Source organism: Rhinoderma darwinii, chromosome 13 (assembly GCF_050947455.1).
Source record: "Rhinoderma darwinii isolate aRhiDar2 chromosome 13, aRhiDar2.hap1, whole genome shotgun sequence".
In the NCBI taxonomy this organism is placed as follows: Eukaryota; Metazoa; Chordata; class Amphibia; order Anura; family Rhinodermatidae; genus Rhinoderma; species Rhinoderma darwinii.
The window spans coordinates 54,027,113-54,049,132 of NC_134699.1; the positions used below are offsets into that span (position 1 = coordinate 54,027,113).

At 43.9% G+C, this 22,020-nt stretch overlaps 1 protein-coding gene across 3 annotated transcripts; it reads right to left on the bottom strand.

Annotated features, from left to right (window-relative positions):
* Positions 1-986: 986 nt before the first annotated feature.
* GPS1 (G protein pathway suppressor 1) lies at positions 987-22,010 on the bottom strand. Of its 3 annotated transcripts, none has more exons than XM_075845695.1 (15): positions 21,898-22,010; positions 18,376-18,540; positions 17,450-17,542; positions 17,086-17,267; positions 16,625-16,789; positions 16,318-16,453; positions 16,064-16,141; positions 15,120-15,180; positions 11,583-11,668; positions 11,403-11,497; positions 11,220-11,325; positions 10,530-10,610; positions 6,701-6,838; positions 6,489-6,623; positions 987-1,676 (listed from the first exon to the last, which is right to left on the bottom strand). In XM_075845695.1, the coding sequence occupies exons 1-15, from the start codon at positions 21,928-21,930 to the stop codon at positions 1,602-1,604; spliced, it is 1,629 nt and encodes a 542-aa protein (XP_075701810.1). In that variant the 5' UTR covers positions 21,931-22,010; the 3' UTR covers positions 987-1,601. The 3 variants fall into 3 exon arrangements, with proteins under 3 accessions (XP_075701810.1, XP_075701809.1, XP_075701811.1); XM_075845694.1 differs by having other exon boundaries at positions 18,376-18,543; XM_075845696.1 differs by lacking the exon at positions 18,376-18,540 and having other exon boundaries at positions 21,898-22,009.
* Between the last annotated feature and the right edge of the window lie 10 nt (positions 22,011-22,020).

Below are 22,020 nucleotides of genomic sequence, written 5' to 3' on the forward strand. Positions count from 1 at the left end.
AGGGTCCTTAAAACCCTTGCCATAGACTTTTTACGGCTCGGGTTTTAACTTGCTGCCCGCGCGATCGGGCAGCTGAATGTCGGGCCTCCGGCTGTCAGTGACCCTGAGGAGAGGATAGAAGCAGCTTTCGCTGCTTCTGTCTTCTCCGATCTCTTGTGCGCAGCGCTCAATGAACGCTGTGTATAGGAATAGAGGCAGCAGCAGCGGCGCTGTCTCTATTCCTCCCGGTGATCATGTGACTGGTCACATGATCGCCGGGTGCCATTACTGACAGACTGCTGCTGGGTCTTACTAGACCCAGCACAGCCCTATTAGTGACAATCGTCACTATGAGAGGGCTGATTTTCCCTGTAACTGGGGCTGCTGTGCATCTCCAGTTACAGTGGAAAAGATGGTGTAAAAGAAAGAAAATATATAAAGTTCCCCAAAGATCTTTTCTGACCTTTGGGGGACAGACCATAGTAATAAAAAAATAAGTAAAATACAATTTTTTTTTTATAAATAGACATAAAATACCTACCCCAAAAAAAACTCCACCCCCCCACCAATCATTGTTGTAACGCTAGCGCTGACCCAATTACCCTAATATAGACATGTAATATATTAAAATTTACGGCGGACAATGACGATCACAAATAAAAGGTCTATTTTAGGGTAAAACTATGTTATTACCAAAAAAATAGCTGAAACGTAAAAAAGCTTATTTTTTTACTATTATTTTCAAACTTTAAGAATAAAAATTCAAAAATAACAAAAAGGATGTGTATAAAAATGATAAAAAAAAAAAGAAACCTGCATTGTCTACGGAAAAAACATAGAAAAAATCAAGTCGTTAGCCCAACAAGTTATAGCCATTTAACTAACGTGTGCTAAAAAGGGCTAAACGGTGTCTGGTCCTGAAGGCGCAAAATAGCCCGGTCCTGAACTGGTTAAAACAAAATAATAAACCCTTAAAAATCAAGTAAAAGAGGTCACAGGGAGAAAAAAACGCAAAAAACAGGAACATGTTTAATTCCAAAGCAGAAGAAACAAGGAACATGTAACTGGCAATGCTTTATAGGGGGGCAGAGGAGGTTTTCCTATGAGATAATAATGCAGTCATGTGTCCGGTCGTCACAAAAGGAAAAACGGGAAGAGCCGGCGTCTTCTCTGTAGAGTGAATCGGTAGCGGTCGCTGCAGTGTTAATGTCTCTGGCAGGGGCAGACGGGGAGACCGTGAACCAGGGTAGAGGTGAGGGAGGAGCGAGGGCCTGAGAACATGGTGGTGCCGAACGCGTAAGCTGCTGAAAGGAAGGTCCAGTCTGGAACGGTTCCCCTGCCACCTACATCACAATTACTTTTCTCTTCTGCTCCCTGGAAACCATCCAGATATAGAATCAGCATCACATCGCTCCCACCGGAGAGAGCAGGGCGATCATGTCCAATAAACGGAGACCATTGCGACGAACCATGCAGCTCCTGTCAAGCTCTGACACAAACACAGCTGAGGCAGCCCATGGGAAGGTAACGTAAGCAGGTGGTTAATGTCTCTGCGGTATTATGTGATCGCCCGCGTGGTTTTGTGCGGATGACAGGGCCAGGAGTGCAGGAGGACGGTGCGATCACATGTTGGTGCTGAGTCGGGATTGACTGTTCGCTGGTGTCAGTTCTCCTTGGCTTCCTTCCCTGGGAGGGGACTAAATGGAGAGAGATACAGGACTAGTAAATGGGTGGCAATGGACCTACAGATAAAAAAAAAACCATTTTATGCGAGCCTTAACCCCTTAGTGACCAGCCTATTTTAGGCCTGCATGACCAAGCGGCTTTTTTTTACGTTTTTCCATCGTCGCATTCCAAGAGCTATAACTTTTTTATTTTCGTGTTGACATAGCTATATGGGGACTTTTTTTTGCGGAACTATTTTTCTTTTTTTTTTTTTTAATAGCACCATTTTTGGTTACATATAATTTATTGATTAACTTTTATGAACGTTTTTTCAGAGTAATAGCAAAAAAAACAAAAAACAGCATTTTCGCCACTCTTTTTTTCGTCCTTAATTTACGCCATTTACCGTGTGGTATAAATAACACAATAACTTTATTCAGCGGGTCGTTACGATTGCAGCGATACCAAATTTATAAAAGTTTTCTTATGTTTTACTACTTACGCAGTAAAAACACTTTTTTTCCCCAAATTATTAGTTTTTGTGTCTCCATATTTGAAGAGCCATAACTTTTTTATTTTTCAGCCGATACACTTGTACGAGGACTTTTTTTTTGCGGAACGACTTGTAGTTTTTATTGGTACCATTTTGGAGTAGATGCGACTTTTTGATCACATTTTTTTTAAAAAGCAGGATGAACAGAAAACAGCAATTCTTGCATTTTTTATTTTTTTTGTTACGGCGTTCGCCAAGCGGGATAAATAATGTAATAGCTTTATAGTCGGGGTCGTTACGGACGCGGCGATACCAAATATGTGTTATTTTTTTCGTTTTTTTTCATCATAAAAGCATTTTGTAAGGGGAAAAGGTGGGTTTTTCATTTTTTTTTCCATCGGGTTTTTATTTATTATAAACTTGATTAAACTTTTTGATTAATCTCACTAGGGGACTTTACTATGCGATCGTTTGATTGCCTTTATAAATCATTGTAATACTTCTGTATTGCAGTGTATTATTACCTGTCCATTGTTAGGCCCCAGGCTGCCATAGAAGCTCGCCTCGCAGGCTGCCGATGTAGTGAGCGGGGGAGCCCCCTCCGTCCAAAAACACTTAGATGAGGCGCTCGCTGACGAGTGCCGCATCTAAGGGGTTAAACGGGCGTCTTTTGATCCGCCTGCTCGAGCAGCGCTGCCCCAAGCCCTCAGCTACCTCCGGCAGTTGAGGGCAGGGAGCTTTTACCCGGCGGCGCTGCTTTAATCCAATACAGCCCCGTGAAAAGGCACATGCATCAGAATAAAAGTCTGTTAGTGGCCGCCGTGAAAAGGCGTATTGGCTGTCACTAACGGGTTAAGGGTATGTTCACACGTAGTCAACAAAAACGTCTGAAAATCCAGAGCTGTTTTCAAGGGAAAACAGACCCTGCTTTTCAGACGTTTTTTTACCAACTCGCATTTTTCGCGGCGTTTTTTTACGTCCGTTTTTGGAGCTGTTTTCATTGGAGTCTATGAGAAAACAGCTCCAAAAACGTCCAAAGAAGTGTCCTGCATATAAGTGTCCTGCATATAATGTATATAAGTGTCCTGCATATAATGTATATAAGTGTCCTGCATATAATGTATATAAGTGTCCTGCATATAATGTATATAAGTGTCCTGCATATAATGTATATAAGTGTCCTGCATATAATGTATATAAGTGCCCTGCATATAATGTATATAAGTGTCCTGCATATAATGTATATAAGTGTCCTGCATATAATGTATATAAGTGTCCTGCATATAATGTATATAAGTGTCCTGCATATAATGTATATAAGTGTCCTGCATATAATGTATATAAGTGTCCTGCATATAATGTATATAAGTGCCCTGCATATAATGTATATAAGTGCCCTGCATATAATGTATATAAGTGTCCTGCATATAATGTATATAAGTGTTCTGCATATAATGTATATAAGTGTCCTGCATATAATGTATATAAGTGTCCCGCATATAATGTATATAAGTGTCCCGCATATACTGTATATAAGTGTCCCGCATATACTGTATATAAGTGTCCCGCATATAATGTATATAAGTGTCCCGCATATAATGTATATAAGTGTCCCGCATATAATGTATATAAGTGTCCCGCATATAATGTATATAAGTGTCCCGCATATAATGTATATAAGTGTCCCGCATATAATGTATATAAGTGTCCCGCATATAATGTATATAAGTGTCCCGCATATAATGTATATAAGTGTCCCGCATATAATGTATATAAGTGTCCCGCATATAATGTATATAAGTGTCCCGCATATAATGTATATAAGTGTCCCGCATATAATGTATATAAGTGTCCTTCATATAATGTATATAAGTGTCCTGCATATAATGTATATAAGTGTCCTGCATATAATGTATATAAGTGTCCTGCATATAATGTATATAAGTGTCCTGCATATAATGTATATAAGTGTCCTGCATATAATGTATATAAGTGTCCTGCATATAATGTATATAAGTGTCCTGCATATAATGTATATAAGTGCCCTGCATATAATGTATATAAGTGCCCTGCATATAATGTATATAAGTGTCCTGCATATAATGTATATAAGTGTTCTGCATATAATGTATATAAGTGTCCTGCATATAATGTATATAAGTGTCCCGCATATAATGTATATAAGTGTCCCGCATATACTGTATATAAGTGTCCCGCATATACTGTATATAAGTGTCCCGCATATAATGTATATAAGTGTCCCGCATATAATGTATATAAGTGTCCCGCATATAATGTATATAAGTGTCCCGCATATAATGTATATAAGTGTCCCGCATATAATGTATATAAGTGTCCCGCATATAATGTATATAAGTGTCCCGCATATAATGTATATAAGTGTCCCGCATATAATGTATATAAGTGTCCCGCATATAATGTATATAAGTGTCCCGCATATAATGTATATAAGTGTCCCGCATATAATGTATATAAGTGTCCCGCATATAATGTATATAAGTGTCCCGCATATAATGTATATAAGTGTCCCGCATATAATGTATATAAGTGTCCCGCATATAATGTATATAAGTGTCCCGCATATAATGTATATAAGTGTCCCGCATATAATGTATATAAGTGTCCTGCATATAATGTATATAAGTGTCCCGCATATAATGTATATAAGTGCCCTGCATATAATGTATATAAGTGTTCTGCATATAATGTATATAAGTGTCCTGCATATAATGTATATAAGTGTCCTGCATATAATGTATAAGTGTCCTGCATATAATGTATATAAGTGTCCCGCATATAATGTATATAAGTGTCCTGCATATAATGTATATAAGTGTCCTGCATATAATGTATATAAGTCTCCTGCATATAATGTATATAAGTGTCCTGCATATAATGTATATAAGTGTCCTGCATATAATGTATATAAGTGCCCTGCACTTCTTTTGACGAGGCTGTATTTTTACGCGTCGTCGTTTGACAGCTGTCAAACGACGATGCGTAAATGACAGGTTGTCTGCACAGTACGTCGGCAAACCCATTCAAATCAATGGGCAGATGTTTGCCGACGTATTGTAGCCCTATTGTCAGACGTAAAACGAGGCATAATACGCCTCGTTTACGTCTGAAATTTGGCCGTGTGAACATACCCTAAAGGAACACTCTAGACAAAACTGATACTGTGCAGCACCTGAGGGGGGTCCATGACACAAGAATTAAAAGAAAACCAAAGGAACGACAGTATCAGTTTCACCTGGAATTTTCCTTTAACATACATCAAGGCGGAGCCAAGTACTCAACGATCACTGAACCAACACCCTGATAGGTCAACATCACATTGGCTCTGCCCCTTTCTTGACACGTGGCAATCAATGGTCCATCAACGAAATGATCTTCTGATGTTATAGATACGTGTGGGAAGATCCCATTGTCAGTTTCTAGAATGAAAGGATCTTCTCCAAGTATCTATGACATATCAGAATATCATTTCTCCTCCAAGTCTCCACCTGTCAGTGTAGATAACCTGATCGTAAGCTTGAATCTGTTTTGGCAGTCGACATGGTAGGCCGGTCATAGACATTATGCGGCGAGTTCGATTTCTACCTGTCCAAATACACCTTCCCGGAGCCTGGGAAAGCCGGATGACCGTCACGGTAATGGCAGCACCACTGGCGGTCAGCCAGCTTTACATGTAACTAACATATAGCTCAAAGACTAAACAGGTCAATTTTACATCTAGGGAAAATATTCTTAAAGTGTCACTCCAACTTCTAAGAACTTCTGACATCTCAGGACCACGTCAGACGTTTTCACTGTGGGGGTCCATGCACAGATCCCTAGAATGAAGAAGCTCCGGAGCATTTCATTCTAGAGATTGACGAGAGTCACAGCACACGTACCCCCACCAACGAACGTCTGTCATGTCTCTGAGAGGGGGCTGCTGCCACTTAAAGGGGTATTCGGGTTTTGGCAAATAAAAGGATACTCATTGTATAATGAAAAATTATAAAAATGTTCCAATATCTTTTCTGTAACGAGCCCTGCCCGTGTGTTCATCATTTCTTTATGTAACTTATATAGCGCCAACATATTCCGCAGCGCTGTGCAAAACTTGTTCCCACAAATCCGCCATTCAACCACATCTTAAAGGGTTATTCCCATCAAACAAATGGATGGCATAGGACTGGAATATGTGATCACTTGGCGATCGGTGGGGATCAGACTGCTGGAACCTCCACTGATCTGGGCCCACCGTGCTGCTTAGGTGCTGGGTCCTTCTCAGTTTTTCCCGTCAAGTCATATGAAGTCCCACATTTCCACACCCCCTTACCTTGACATGTATTTGGTTACGCAGGACAGCAGCTCGTAAGATCATCGCTTTAGCTCTCCTCTGAAACTCTCTCCCCATCTGTAATGACTTCTCAAATGTGGTGCTGCGCTGATCAACGTCTCGTGCATATAAGATCTGGAAGTAAACCGGCAACGTCACACGGCCCATTTCCCGGGTCCCCAACCCCCACCTTGAGGTTCCAGGGGCCTTACCTTGCTATGAGAATCTATGCGAGCGTTAATTAACCCTTCCAGGATGAGTTGAGTCAGTTCGTCCTCCAGCGCAGGCACGGTTGTGTTAAACGCAGTCGCCATTTTATACATGTCCGCTGATACATATGGACTGAAATACTGAGAGAAAGAAAACCGTGACAGCGTACGAGAAAAATACCCGACAGGTTAGAATTGGAATAGGAAAAATATAAATCGTTAAATCTCAAGAAAAAGATTGGTCCACGGAAACCTGCAGGACGTAGCAGTCAGCGGCAGCAGATCCAGGTCCGCATGACGACTATTATTACCATGTAATACACCCCATCCTTTCATTCCTCTTGACTCATGCCAGGGACTTGTTTCCAAGCAGAGATGCGCCTCAGGATGTATTAGTAAAAACAAACTTTTATACCTGTTCCCTCCCAGGATGTGCCCGACTGCTGCCCCCTTGTGTACTACTCCAAGAAAAACAGGAGGTGTAACTATGGGAGTAACATACACAAGACGGACCGCCACAGAAATATGGAGTAGTAACGGTAGATACGCTACTTGCACCAGTGGTCGGGTGTAGAAGCAAAAAAATATATAAATGTCCCGCTGGTATGTGCTGTTCCCTTCTTATTCAATTGTGTATCAAAATGAGAGTAGCAGCGGAGTCATCAGAAGGTAAATCCGTTTATTTGGGTACATCGATTGCAGCAACGCGTTCCGGGGCCAAACTGGCTCCTGCCTCAGGATAAATCACATAAATGAAATAAATGGCAGCAGTGTGGCTATTTAAGCTTTTAATTGGACTCTTCTATACTGGGTGTTCACCCAGAGGGTTTAGATGATGCTGGAGTTGTGAAATCTTTCTAAAATTAGTTGCGGAACAGAATATAGACGAAATCATTTAAGTGATCGTCAGCCCCTTTCAGTGATCGTCGGCCCCTTTCAGTGATCGTCGGCCCCTTTCAGTGATCGTCGGCCCCTTTCAGTGATCGTCGGCCCCTTTCAGTGATCGTCGGCCCCTTTCAGTGATCGTCGGCCCCTTTCACTGATCGTCGGCCCCTTTCACTGATCGTCGGCCCCTTTCACTGATCGTCGGCCCCTTTCACTTATTTAATTTATGTGATATTGCCTGAGGAAGGAGCCGGTTAAGCCCCGAAACGCGTTGCTGCGGTCACGGTACACCAATAAAAGGATTTACCTTCTGATAACTCCACGGCTATTCTCATTTTGATACATGGAGCTCAATTGAATAAGAAGGGAACAGCGCCAACCAGTGGGCCGTTTTTTTTCCTCTACACCCGACCACTGGTGCAAGTAGCGTTTCTACCATTACCAGTCTATAACGGGCAAGTGTTCTTCCCCCGGACAGACCCATCGGCTTGCAGTTCCCTGGTTCTTACCACGTCTACAAGGATGTTCTGCTCCTAGCATGACATCATCAGGTCAGCATAATTTGAAATAGTTATTGCTCAACGTTATCGTGAGAGAATACCCTATGTTGCGCCGTTGCGTCCCTTTTTTATAGAAATATGGGGGGCAGGGATGAAAGAAGTGAATTTTTGCATGCTGAGCGAATTTCTGATAATCCACCACCTAGGAGGTGCTAAACATGCCGGATTATTAGAATTTGACAGTATACGCTACTAAATTACTGCAACAATATGGGGGTGGGGAGCTGGCAAAGCAGGAGAGAAGAGAAATCTGTCCTACCGTCTCCTTGCGTGCTCTTCTCAGAACGGAGCTCCTAACATAGAAATCATTGTACGGAGCTTCATCCTGAGAGCCTTACATCGTAACAGCCTCTCTGCAGCAGTATTTTAATAGAGTGGTATTATACATTGTGTTCATACTATTAAAAATATTATATAAAAAAAATAAAAAATAAACTTTTTGCAAGCCGTTTCTAATCAATCCCAAAACGCTGCCGCACTACTAAACCTATGGTCTCCTATCCCGGTCATGTCATCAGCATAGCTTCCCTTGAAGTAACACAAGTATAGATTATGGTAGTGCGGAATGTCCTGATTTTCTGCTTGAAAGCTTTATACAGCCTCCTAGCCACGCTTATATTTTAGCAATCCTGGTCACGTTCCTGGAAGACATGTATCCTACTTGCCTGTTAATAAAATCCAATATAAAAACAGATTTCCACGGACGACTCTGGGCTTAAAAAACTAAATAAAAACATAATAGTAGCTTTCTATATGTGAAAATATTTGCATCTGCTATGTAGGAATAAATGTAGCAGACAAGCCAGTCCTGTTGACTGAAATCCACTGACTTGGTCTTCAGCCCTGCACGTGAATTATCAGAATGCTCCAGTCATAAGACTCTGTTCACACTAGGGTCATGCTTTTCATTCATAACTGAGCCTATTAGGCATAGCCTAATAGGGACTTAGTGATGGCAGTCCTCAGGGACTTTGTTAGGCCCACAGCAATTCATTGGCCCGCCACTAAGTTGACAACAGTCCCGTTATTTACATCCTTAGGTACTGCAGTCTCTATCTCGGGTGTTGCAGCAGGATGTCGGATGTCAATCACAGCCGGCTCCAGCTGGTGTAGGGACAGGGTTAACTCCTGTGGCCGTACCCTCACCGCAACATGCACAACGATGGGGATTATACCGACGTCACTGTGTTCCCTAGCAACCGCCCGAATGCAGAAGCAGTGCTTCTGCATTCGTGAAAACAGCGCTCAATAGGAGTGCTGTGTTCAGGGTTTTTTTTGTGACAGGGAACCTAATATTTCAGTTCCCTGTTACAGTAAAGGATCAGGCGGTCAGTGTGACAGCCCGATCCTGTGGATGGCACTGCATGCAGGAGCGCACACAGTGCCATCAAACACAAACCGTAAATTAACGAGCTCCTGTCACAAAAACAGTGCCATTACTTTGTTCATTTGCATGGCACGGGTGGGAAGGGGGTAAAGTACCAGACCCAAAGCCTGAGGCCGCACCACTGAGAGCTTCAGATGAAATTCTGTCTGATTTGTCAGGTGCAGTATTGTCATGAAGAATTTGTGCAGATCTTAAACCCCAACTTCAACAATACCGAATTCCAATTACATCTGTATGTGGGGTCAGCAATGTATTTGGACAAAGTCCCCATGACAACACTGCCCCTAAAACAAATTCGAAGACATGTCATGAAAACCGCTCCAGCCTCCGACCCTCGGCACGTGCCCTCAAGAACTGGTCTCTCAGCATTGAAGATTTTTCCATTTTTAATTAATACCAAAGGGTCTTTTTAATAAACAAAATGTTAAAACAAAAACGAGTTGGTACCTAGAACTGGCGGTGGGCAGTGGCATCACCCAGATAACCTTGCCTTTCAATAATCTCGGTGTCACCGGCTATGCTCTTCCCTTTGTTGTTATTAATGTGAAATCTGCTTATCTTGGTTCAGGCAGTACAGTTGACCTATCAAAGCCATAACATTTTATATAATTTCTCTACCAGTCTGTAGTGCAGATATTGCCCCCTAGATATCACAATTTGAAGAAGGAAATCCATATTTTTTCCGTGTCAAAACAAAATCCCCACTGGCAAAAAAAATCCCAGGCTAAAAATTAATAAATATTTTTTTCGGATGATATAGTGTCTTTCAGGCTAAATATAAAATCACTGAATTGCAGAGCGCAGACATAAAATAACAGTAAGTGCAGACGTAGGATGGCAGGAAGAGAAATACAAAGTAACAGCAGGCGAGCTAAATGAAACATAACACGGCGCAACGTTAGGAGCAGGCACAGCGGGCAGCGGAAACCCAACAGAGAGCATCAGAATAGCAATCACCTTGTGTACGGACATGAAAGGCAGAACGGTACGTGAAAGATACCTGTATAAGAGCACGGTTCCGGATCTGAGTGTAAAGTGTCCGGACGTGAGGAGCGAGATACATGTCCAGAAGTAGGTTATCCTGATGGGAAAACAGTCACACGTGTAAAACAAATGAGAGGATGCGACATGATTATTGCAGGTAGAATGTATTTCATTCAGTTAAAGGAATATTCCCATTTTAAAGCGTGGCCACCACTTCATTGGCCATCCTACGACCCCATTTCCTGAAAGGTGAGGGTCTGAAGGGGAACCGGACCAATGAGGCTTTTATAGTAGATCTTGTGAATATGCCATAAATGTTTATAATGGGAATCCACTGTTAAGTTCTTGTTCACACCAGTTTTAAAGTGAACCTGTCTTAAAGGGGCTGTCCGGGCACGGGGCGGTTTTTCATACGGATGACCTATACACAGGATAGGTCATCAGTATATGATCGGCGGGGGTCCAAAACACACAGTCACCCACACTGATCAGCTGTACCGTTGCCCGAAGGCAGCCGGATGTTATATAGCGGCCAGTGTCTAAAGCAAATGGCTCCGTACATGTGTCGGACCCCACCGATCATATACTGACTACCTATCCTGTGGATAGGTCATCAGTATGAAAAACCGAATAAAGAATAAATCGTTCTTCAGCCGTGATCATATCGGGAGAAGTCATCACAATTACGGCTCGTCCTCCCACTCACCTTCATTTCGTCCAACATCTTTAGACAGGACGCGTATTTGGATTCATAGAATTTGAAGATTATATCGCGCACTTGAGGCTCCAGCTCCAGGAACAGTTTGAATGAACTAAAGAGAAGACATAATAGTATTTTTTATAAGCAGACCATTTTATCCAGCCGCCCCTCCCCCCACACACCGCTCACCTGCTAGAGATGACGTTCTTCTGAAGCTCCTGTCGATCAAAAGTGGCCAGGGCACAAAGCCCCCCATATACTGCCACATTATTAGAGGAAAGCAGCTGCGGAAAGGAGGAGGAGGATTAAGCAGAGTAAGGAGAAATGACCAGATTATGAGGGGTTTAATAAAATGGAGCTGGGATTTACCTCAGGAAAATCACAGTGATCGAAGGATGCCAGTAGAAAGCATTTTGCGGCCTGCTTGTATTTCCGGGCAGCAAGCTCTGCCAACCCTGAAAGAATAGAAAATCATTTTACGTTCTCTGCTGTAGATAACCGGACAAAAACCGCGGCGGCAAACGAGACGAGGAACTTCATTTTTTTAATTTTCCTTCGAGGCCTAGAAGTGCCTACCAGCCTTTTCTCAATGTAAATAACAAAAATGGCCGCGGTTTACTGCTGTCCGGCACTGCGGGAGCCTCTGTGGCAGCGCATTGACAGAATACAGGCTGCCAGAACATGCAGGGCAGTGACAGGGAAGACTAATTAGATTGGGGGTTGGGTGTCCAGACTCCTCAAGCATTACATTTAACTCCATACTTTCCTTTTACCAATAATCTTGTGATCGCCCAGGAGGACAGAAAGGTCTGCGACAAATCTGCCACATGTCAACATGCCCTTAAAGTAGCCGCACATGTTGTGGATTTTCCGCATCGTTATTACAGCAACATCCCGATGTGTTATGTGCAGATTTTTTGTGATTTCACCCCTTCTGTATTGAAAAGGGTGAAATCCGCAGTAAACATCCGGAACAGAATGAAAATCCACAGCACGATCCGATTTCCGTGCGGAAAATGTAAATTCGATTTTTTAAATCCCTGCACATAGCGGACTTGTGGCAGAGTTTTGTGCAAGAATGCTGCAGAAAATCCGCCACGTGTGAGGGTAGCCTTGAAGATGATTAGTTACTGTAGAAATAAACTTTTAGGCCCCATGCACACGACCGTAAAAACGCCCGTAATTACGGGCCCCTAGACTTATATTGGCCACGGGGACCTTCCTGTTTGCTTACGGGATGGTGCACAGGCCGTTGAAAAATATGGACCATGTCCTTAATTACGGCACTGGCAGGCCTATAGAAGTCTATGGGGCTCCCGTAATTACGGGTGGCTACATGTGTGCACAGTCCGTGATTGCGGACGGCCCGCGGATGCCACTCCTCAGGCCGTCTGTGCCTTAATCACGGACCGTGCACACAGCTACGGCCGTGTGCATGAGGCTTAAGAGTATTGTAGGAAGTGACAGGAACGGCAGAAGAGTTAAAAATGACCCCCCCCCCCAGAATTAAAGCTTACAAAATATGGCTCGATTTTAATCGCTGGATCGGGCCAAGAATAAAGTCCATAGAGGAAACATGAGGCGGTATACAAGCTGCAGGGACTTCAGGCAGGGACATATCAGAACAATATGTCGAAATGTCTTTAAACAATGAAGTTTTATACATCGGGCTGATATATTAACAATTATTGGTAATGTTGGGACGTCTGTCTCCGGAGCGCTTCCGTAACTCCCATAGGTGATATAAGGAGCGGCGCGGAGCATGCTCGACCACCGTACCATACAAACTCCTGACAGCAGTCGTGACAGTGATCCTCATACTAGTGATAGACGAGGTCCCCAGCGATAACAAATCTAGGACCTATTCTGTGGATAGGGGATACATTTTTCTTGTTAGAATACCCCATTAAATATTATTACAGTCCTTGACCGTGTATATTTTGCATTCGTCACCGACTTAATGAGTAGCATCATGGTCCACCCCATCCTGTGTATACAGAAATCCCTCCGCCGGATCCAGCAACACTACCTCTCCCTGCAGGGACTAAGAGGTACAATGTTATTTAGAAAGAGTTTCCTGAAATCTACATAGGACAGAGCTCCGCGTGAGATTTGGTGGAACAAAGATGGACGCTTTTCATACCACATAGTCAGAAAGCATCGGGCCATTCCTGCATACAGTCACAATGAAAGAATACCTACAAGAATGAAAAATGTACCGCGCTACTGAACCCTCTTACTATCTCCAAAGTTTATTATCTAGACTTCTCCTGCCTTCACCTTTTTGGACAGAAAGTCACTGTCCAACAACTCCCATGGTCAACCATATTAGTTCTCATGGTGTCGACTTTTCTGTCACCCAGTCACCCAAGGGCTCCTCCCATGTCCCTTTCTCCCTGGCATTCAATCACAGTGTGAGAATCCCACTCTCGATGCCTCGCATTGTGCAGCGACATGATGGACTACAAGAGGAAGTAGCTAGCTTCTCCTCCGATTTGATGTCAATAGAAAACTAAGTACGGCATGAGTGTATGTTCACATGAAAAATCAGAAACGGCTGAAAATTACATTGCTGTTTTCAGAGAAAATAGCCTCTGATATTCAGCCATTTTTAAAGCTGAAAACGTTTTTTTGAGGCGTTTTTAGAGCTGTTCCATTGACACAATGAAAAACAGCCCCAAACACGGCTCAAGAAGTGACATGCTGCTCCTTTTTACGGGGCGTTTTTTTTTTTGTGTCTTTTTTTGTTTTTTTACACACCAGTAATTAAAAACAGCGAGGTAAAAAAACGCCCGTTCTGAACATAATGGCCAGATGTTTGTAGGCGTCCAGCTACCGTTTTTTTAGGTGTATTTCGAGGCGTTTACACCCTGAAATACACCTGAAAACTCCGCGCGTGAACATACCCTAAAAAGGTTAAATGTTCTTTATTTTATTTTTTTAAACATGGACATGCAGCTGCTTTATTGTACATCTTGAGAAACAACAGTTGTGTACGAGTTGTGTAACTCGTACAGAGAGCAGTGCCACCCATTTTTATAAGTAGTCTGTCACATCCCCCAAATCTATAACACAAAGTACACAAAAAAAACTGATGTTGCGGCCTCAGTACCAGACACGCTTCAATAGCTAAATCCAATCTTTTCCAGGAGAATTTCATTGAAAGACTTCAAGAAGGTGAGATCTGAGAGAGAAGCCAAGTCCTAGAGCGATCTCAGAGGTGAAAAGCCGGAGGACGAGGAGAACAGCACATTACCCAGCGCAGTCCAGAGGTTTCCCTCGTTATCGTGAGGAGAGGGGGGTTCCTTGATCAAGATCACCTACTAAAAGACAGAGCGGAGAGCGGCTACAAACCACGTCTCTCACTGTGGAGGACTACCCGTGCCGTTACACAAGGGCATACAGCTTTTACCTGGCCGATGTGTAACGCTTCATTTCCCAAGCGTTTCTCCCCATGGCGATGACAGCGGATCATAGGGGGTGGTGGACGCAGTAGGACCTGCTAAATTAAAAGGATTTCCATAGTGCACAACGTTCCTGTTATTCCTCCTGGAAATGTATGAAGAATTTGCAACTGGGTGTTATTATTCCCCTTGATAAAAGGTTGGGTCTCCATACAGTCAGACAATGTCCAATCAGTGCGGACGCTGCCAGTGAGTGTGAGGACAGACCTATAGAACAAGGGGAATAGTAACACCCAGTTGTCAATTTACTCATACATTTCCAAGAGGAATAACAGAGGAACCACACCACACAGAGTTCCAAGAAAACAGGAACCAGAATGTTGTTTCATGGAAAATCTGAGTAATTACTAAAACAGACATGACAGGTCCTCTTTAGAAGGATGTCCCCTTTAACGTCAAGGCTTGTGTTCATTTGCCGGATTAGTGTCCGGCTACTACTGACCTGCAGCGCACTTTAGTTTGGTTAGCACAGCCTGAGTCTGACTGTCCCTTTCTCCTCGTTGCTGTAAAGCCAAAAGAAACACGAGTCAGTCAAAGAAAATGACTGGTTCAGAGTGGACCAGTAACGTAATGAAAACCCTCCAAAAAAAACCAAAATGTCAAAGCAATTTCTAAAACTGAAGAGAAATTGTAGCGATAGATTATAGATAGATTATATATACATTTGACCAGTGGGATGACTTGTATGTCGGCATTTTCCCACCCTTTAGACATCTTAGAAGCAGTAACTGCATCTAACAATTCGAAGGGCTCTTGCAATTGACCGAGTGCCACTCAGGCCGTTTTTCACGGTCCATGGATAAATAGAACGTGTCTGACTCTGTCCAATCAGCTACGGGCAGTGTCAGGGCGGCTTGCGCTGCGTTCCCTCCCGCGGGATCACACACAGACGGAGAGAGCGCCCTCTGCAGGACCACCAGTCTGTGTGTGTGTGATCTCGCGAGAGGGAACACAGCGCAAGCCGCCCTGACACTGTCCGTAGCTGATTGGACAGTGTCAGAGCGAAGAGATCACGCCCCCTTGCCATTTAGTTAGATAGAAACGCCCCATTGACAGTTCAGGGGCTTATTTACATATCGGGCGCCAAATATAACGGCACCGGTATGTAAATAACGGAGGAAGATAGGAAAAAAAGTGTCAAGTGAGACTGTTTGTGAAGCCCGGCGAATTACATGCTGCACGTGTATGGGCGGGTGAAAGGTTCTCTTTAAAGCCAGAGCACCTGTCTGGAATAAGGTCACCAATCGTAGTAACTGCAATGGCTAGAGATCTTCAAAAAAGCTGGTGCCCATTTGAGGTCTCCAGAATGACGTGAGGTTGGGCCGCCACCAGTCATGTAATATATAGATCACCAATTCCTGAATGTATGCAGCAGAAAGGGCTCACCTCAGCAATTTCAGGAGTGGACTCGGCTTTACTGACATAGCTGAGAACATGGGACCAGTTCTGGAGATACACGCTGACCTAGAAAAAAAAACAACAACAAAAAAACAATAATAAAAAAAACGGAAATAGTAAGCAAAAACATCTTGCAGTAAAACACAATTGCAAGACAAGCGGTCCTGGAAAGCAAATCCACAAGGTCAGTGGAAATCTAGGTAGGGAAGACAACAGCAGGCATGATGATGACGGATCTTCACCTTGATGACGTTCAGGCACATGTTGATGACGTGCTTAGCACTGGTGCAGTAGTCTCGGGCACGGGAGTAGCACTTCAGAGCGTTGCTCAGGTCTCCACAATCCAGATAATGATCCCCCAAATCATCATGACCCCTCCTGTGAAAATATGAGCACACCAATAAGATCGTAGATATAAAACCCCAACACCTTGACGTAGCCGCCTACTTCCTGCCTTTTTATAGCCATAAATAGTCCCTGATGGCGCTGCCCCTTCACGGATCCTATATACGCACCCTTCTCTAGGGTATCAATAGACGTGGTCAGTACCTGATGCTTTCTTTGATGGAATTCCCTTTGTAATTCTTCAGGTCAGTGTCCAATTTTTCCAGTTTCAGAAGTGCTTTTTTACGAGTCGCCTCCACCCAGGCCGTGTCCAGTGGAGGAGGGTCCAGCGAGCCCTCCGGCAAAGCATCTGGCGCGTTTTGCAATTCCCTGTACAAATACAACAAGTGAGCGCTTTGGAAATGGGAAACGATGATAGGCGACAAAGAGTTAAACGGACAGAAATGGCGTGAATGATGTATGACAAAAACTGTATAGAAGGGGCGAGGTAGAAAATAAAAAAAAAAAAAGATGCAGAGGAAGTGGTCAAAGAAAATAAATAATACTCCAGTCAGGGATCAAGAAACAAGGAGAGTGAAGAAAAGTTCAGGAATGACAGGAGGTGTTATAGGAGGATTCCGAAACAAACAAAGAGACTGGATTATAAGTGGTCCTGTTTTTTTTACCTGGATGCCTCTGTTAACTTCCGATGAATCTCCTCATACACATCGACATTAAAGGTTCGCTGTACAAACGATAGAGCCATCTTTAGGGCCTCCACCCGCAGCGGAGGGCATCGGTCGGCAATAAACTGCAGTCTCTCAATACGCATGAGGCCACTGTAGCTGGAAGCATACTGCTCAAGATCCTGAAGAGACAGGAGAACGGCCGTAAGGGGCAAAATGGAACGTCTCTAATGGGGGGGGGGATATGGACCTATACATGGTATCCAATAGCAACAGGGAAGGTTTTGTTACTGTGCTAGGGTTTAGGGCTGGACAATTCACCGGTAGCCAATGTATGAGCGGGCGTAGGTCACTATACACTCACCAGGGTAGGGTTTTCCACCACATAATTGATGTCTGGGGCGTTCTGTTGGTCATCCTGGGGGTCCGCATCAATCTGCATGGGCTCCACAGCCCCCTGGTGGTACAATGCAGAATCATCAGGCAATGTTAGGAGCTAGTCCGTACGTCGGCTTAGATCATGGACTAGAACAAGCGTCGTAAGGAGCAAAGAGTAAGAAAGGTTCTAGAACACAGTGGGCCAGATTTACTATGGTAAATGTGCCGCAATTCTGGCACAAATTTTGCCCAAAAAAAATGGCGTGCATGCCATGTGCCGGATTTCTTAAAGGAGTTTTGAAGGACTTTTATATTGACAGCCCATCCTTAGGATAGGTCACCAATATGACCGGATCACTTGAATGGTCCCGGAACGGCCACGTGTACTGCCATGTTCCAGGTAAACTATGACGGTCGCGCTATGTGTTGCTGCGGCTCCTTCAGTCAGCGGATCTGTGGGGGTGCCGGGAGTCAGACGACACAGATTTGATATTGATCACCTTATCCTAAGGATTGGCCATTAATAGAAAAGTCCCAGAAAATCCCTTTAAGTGTTTTAGGCACTTGTTATGCCGGACCCTAAAAAACGGGGCATGGCTAAGTGGAGTCCTAAAATGCGTCAAATTTATTGATGACGTGCGCTACAAATTTGACTCAAAAAAACTGATCTAAAGTAAGCAACCAAGAGTAAAGTGGAGTAAAGGCCCTTTTACATGGGCCAATTATTTTATTAATTAAAATGCGCCAAATCTCTCACAGCGTGCACCACCGTGATCCATTTGGCGAAACTTCTGCCGGTCACCTCTAGGTTTACGCGGTCTTTATTTTAGGCAATGGTAATAAATCTGCCCCAATGTTTCTCTGGCATGTCTTGTGAATACATCTGCGCTGCCGCCTGTCCCTCCCTGATACCTCTGACATCAGTGTGCCGCTGGACTGGCCGCTGCTCAGGATCCATTCTCCATAGGTACCCTGCATGTAGGGATCTGTCCCTGACAAAGATGGGGAGCTTGAACTTGAGCTATCGCTCAGACTGTCCTGACTGTCACAACTCTCCGACCCTGACACAGAGCTCACCTGCTGGAAGCAAACACAACCATCACACATTCTCCTGCCAAGGAAAGCCGCTCGTACTAGAGACGGCAACAGAGCTGGACAGATCAGCGCAGACGCCGGAAGCCGGGGTGAGCGTTTTTTTTTTTTTTTTTTAGTGGCCTAATAATTAGAATTGTCCTAGAAATCAATAGAAAACAACCCAAAAAGTTTGGTACTGTTAGCTAGGTCTTACGCACCTTGGCTACCCGGCTCTTAGGATTTGTCCAGCCCTGTTAAATGGGTTTTCCCATCAAGGCAACTTAGGATATTCCATTAATATCTATAGAGAGATCAGGGCCCGTCATCTACATTGCGCTGTCAAACCTGTCCGCTGCGGCCCCGATAAGGAGAAACAGGATCTAGTGTCATCTATAAAAACGGCTTATTCACACGGACGCAGGTAATTCAATGGGGGCGTTCACAGGGCCGTTGTTTTAACGTACCGGGTGAAGGGTCCGGTGAAGAGTAGAACGTGTCCTATTTTCTTCCATTCTCACGGATCCTTCCGCAGACTCGAGTCTATGAGGGATGCGTGAAAACGGGACCCGTATGGGGGCAACTCGAACGTGAAATACGGCCCAAAGAAAGAAAGCAAGAAGCTGAGATCCGGGGTGCTGTTCTGCAGGGCTGCTTAAAAGCTATGTACACATTTTTTGTCAGCATGTCAAGAGACACGCAGGACCTGCGGACACCGAACCAGTCAGCGCTAGATACAGGATACAAAGCAGCTGTATCTCAAAAAGTTAAAATAGTTTTGAAAAAAAAAGTATTTAGAAAGTTGCACCAAACTCACTGACAGACATTTTTAAAAGGTGTACATAGCCTTTAAAGAGGATCTGTGCTCCTCCGGACAGGTCTGTCTTAATAAATACTTGTATTCCCCAAGAAATAAAAATTCTGGATTATTTTTCTTCGAACTCTACGTTGTGCCGTTCCTCTGTTATTCTTCCTAGAAATGTATTGATAAATTGACAACTGGGTATTACCAATTGGGGGGGGGGTGTGTCCCTACACAAACTGACTCCGTCCAATCAGAGCTGACAGAGTGAGACTGTGTAGGGACAAGCGGAAGAGTAACACCCAGTTGTCAATTTATTTGTCATGAGGAATAACAGAGGAACGTCACAACGCAGAGGTTCCAAGAAGATATTTCCCAGCATTGTAATTTCATGGGGAATACAAGTAACGTCTTCCTATTTATTTTCTAAAGTGTTGGGCGCCTGACTCATTTTTAGTTCTGCTTCAGTAGGACAGAGCTGTGATAGGTCTATAGGGAATCTAAGGTCGTTTGACATCTCACGTGTCTCCTCATGCTTTACACTGCAGGTCTGCTTGTTCAGATGGGCTGATCGCATGGACGTTCATGCAAAAAGGGATGATTTCCATTACAGAAAAAAACAGAATTCTTACAAACAAGCATACAAGGAAGATTATCCGGTAACTGCAACACACACACACACCGAGGCAAATGAACTTCAATACAAGGGGATTTATGTTGGTCTGGTGACAGGTACGAAGTTGAAACATTGACTCTGAGATTCATTAGGGGTTAAAAATGATTCACATAAAGATGATGAGTTCCTTGACAATGACATTTTCCATCATGCTCAGAATCCCTCGCACAAGACAGTGCCATTAAATGCCATTGCAGGAGTGCCAGGGCCCCGGTGTCCTTGGAATCAGTGGAATATCCTCATATGCTCACGGACCCTTTAGAGTTTATTCACACATGAAGGTTTTGTGATGCAGCTTTTTAAGCCAAGTGTGGATCATAAAGTCAGAGAAAAAGGGTATGTTCACACGAGGGCGTCCATTACGGCTGAAATTACGGGGATGTTTCAGCCTGAAAACATCCCCGTAATTTCAGCCGTACCGGCATGTGCAGGCGCTTGAACGCCGCGTCAATTACGGGCGTAATTAGCGCTGCTATTCATTGGAGTCAATGAATAACGGCTCTAATTACGGCCAAAGAAGTGACAGGTCACTTCTTTGACGCGGGCGTCTATTTACGCGCCGTCTTTTGACAGCGGCGCGTAAATATACGCCTCGTGTGAACAGACAAACGTCTGCCCATTGCTTTCAATGGGCAGATGTTTGTCAGCGCTATTGAGGCGCTATTTTCGGGCGTAATTCGGGGCAAAAACGCCCGATTTACGTCCGTAAATAGGACGTGTGAACATACCCAAAGTGTAAAGGACAAATACCACTTTTATTTGAATCCATTTCTGGTTTTGGGTTCAAAAACTGCATGAAAAAAATCCCTGCACGTGTGAATACAGGCAAACGGCTCTGTACGGGTCTTCAGCCTCCGGATGTAAACAAGAATATTCCCATTCAGAGATCTTAGAAATAGTTTGGAATTAACACAAAGTATATTAGGAAGTAGCAGAACTTTACATTGTACAACGTTCACATGTGTTTACGTGAAACTGGTAAAACACGTCAGCCTATCTGCATGGCACAATTTTTGACCCAATGTGACCAATACCGTGCTGTGTTACTGATAACGGTGACCAATACCGCGCTGTGTTACGGATAACGGTGACCAATACCGTGCTGTGTTACTGATAACGGTGACCAATACCGTGCTGCGTTACTGATAACGGTGACCAATACCGCGCTGCGTTACTGATAACGGTGACCAATACCGCGCTGCGTTACTGATAACGGTGACCAATACCGTGCTGTGTTACTGATAACGGTGACCAATACCGTGCTGTGTTACTGATAACGGTGACCAATACCGTGCTGTGTTACTGATAACGGTGACCAATACCGTGCTGTGTTACTGATAACAGCGACCAATACCGTGCTGTGTTACTGATAACAGCGACCAATACCGTGCGGTCTTACTGATAACGGTGACCAATACCGTGCTGTGTTACTGATAACGGTGACAATACCGTGCTGTGTTACGGATAACCGGAGTTTCTAAAGCGGTTATTTACTGTATATGAAAAAGTTTATCGTCCACAAAAACGTATTGCGCATGCATAAGAAAATGTAGAATTCACGATCGTTTAATCATGCCTGGGGTGAGACTCGTTCAGACTCTGCTATGATCACCTTCCAGACCTAATAATAAATCTCACCGAGATCAACAATGATTAAATGGATTTACTCCCAAACAGATTACATTCCCACAGCAATACCCTACTAAATCGGCAATCGATTATCAGTCCTGCTCCGTATATATAGCCATATTATTGTGACAGATCAGTGAAAGAACACAAATGACACGCCAAATCCCTCTCCCAGGACATTGCACACCCATAAATAAGCCGGACACGTTCTACACAGTGTGACCGGCACCTTCACAAAAGCAGGACCGTCTCTGACCTGCAGGTTGAACACTTGCACCGGGAGAGGCATCTTCCCCTCGTTTTCCGTTGCTCCGGCCCGGACCCTCAAACGACTTCCGGGTTACGCACATTACACTTCCGGCGCAGTCTGTCAAGAGGT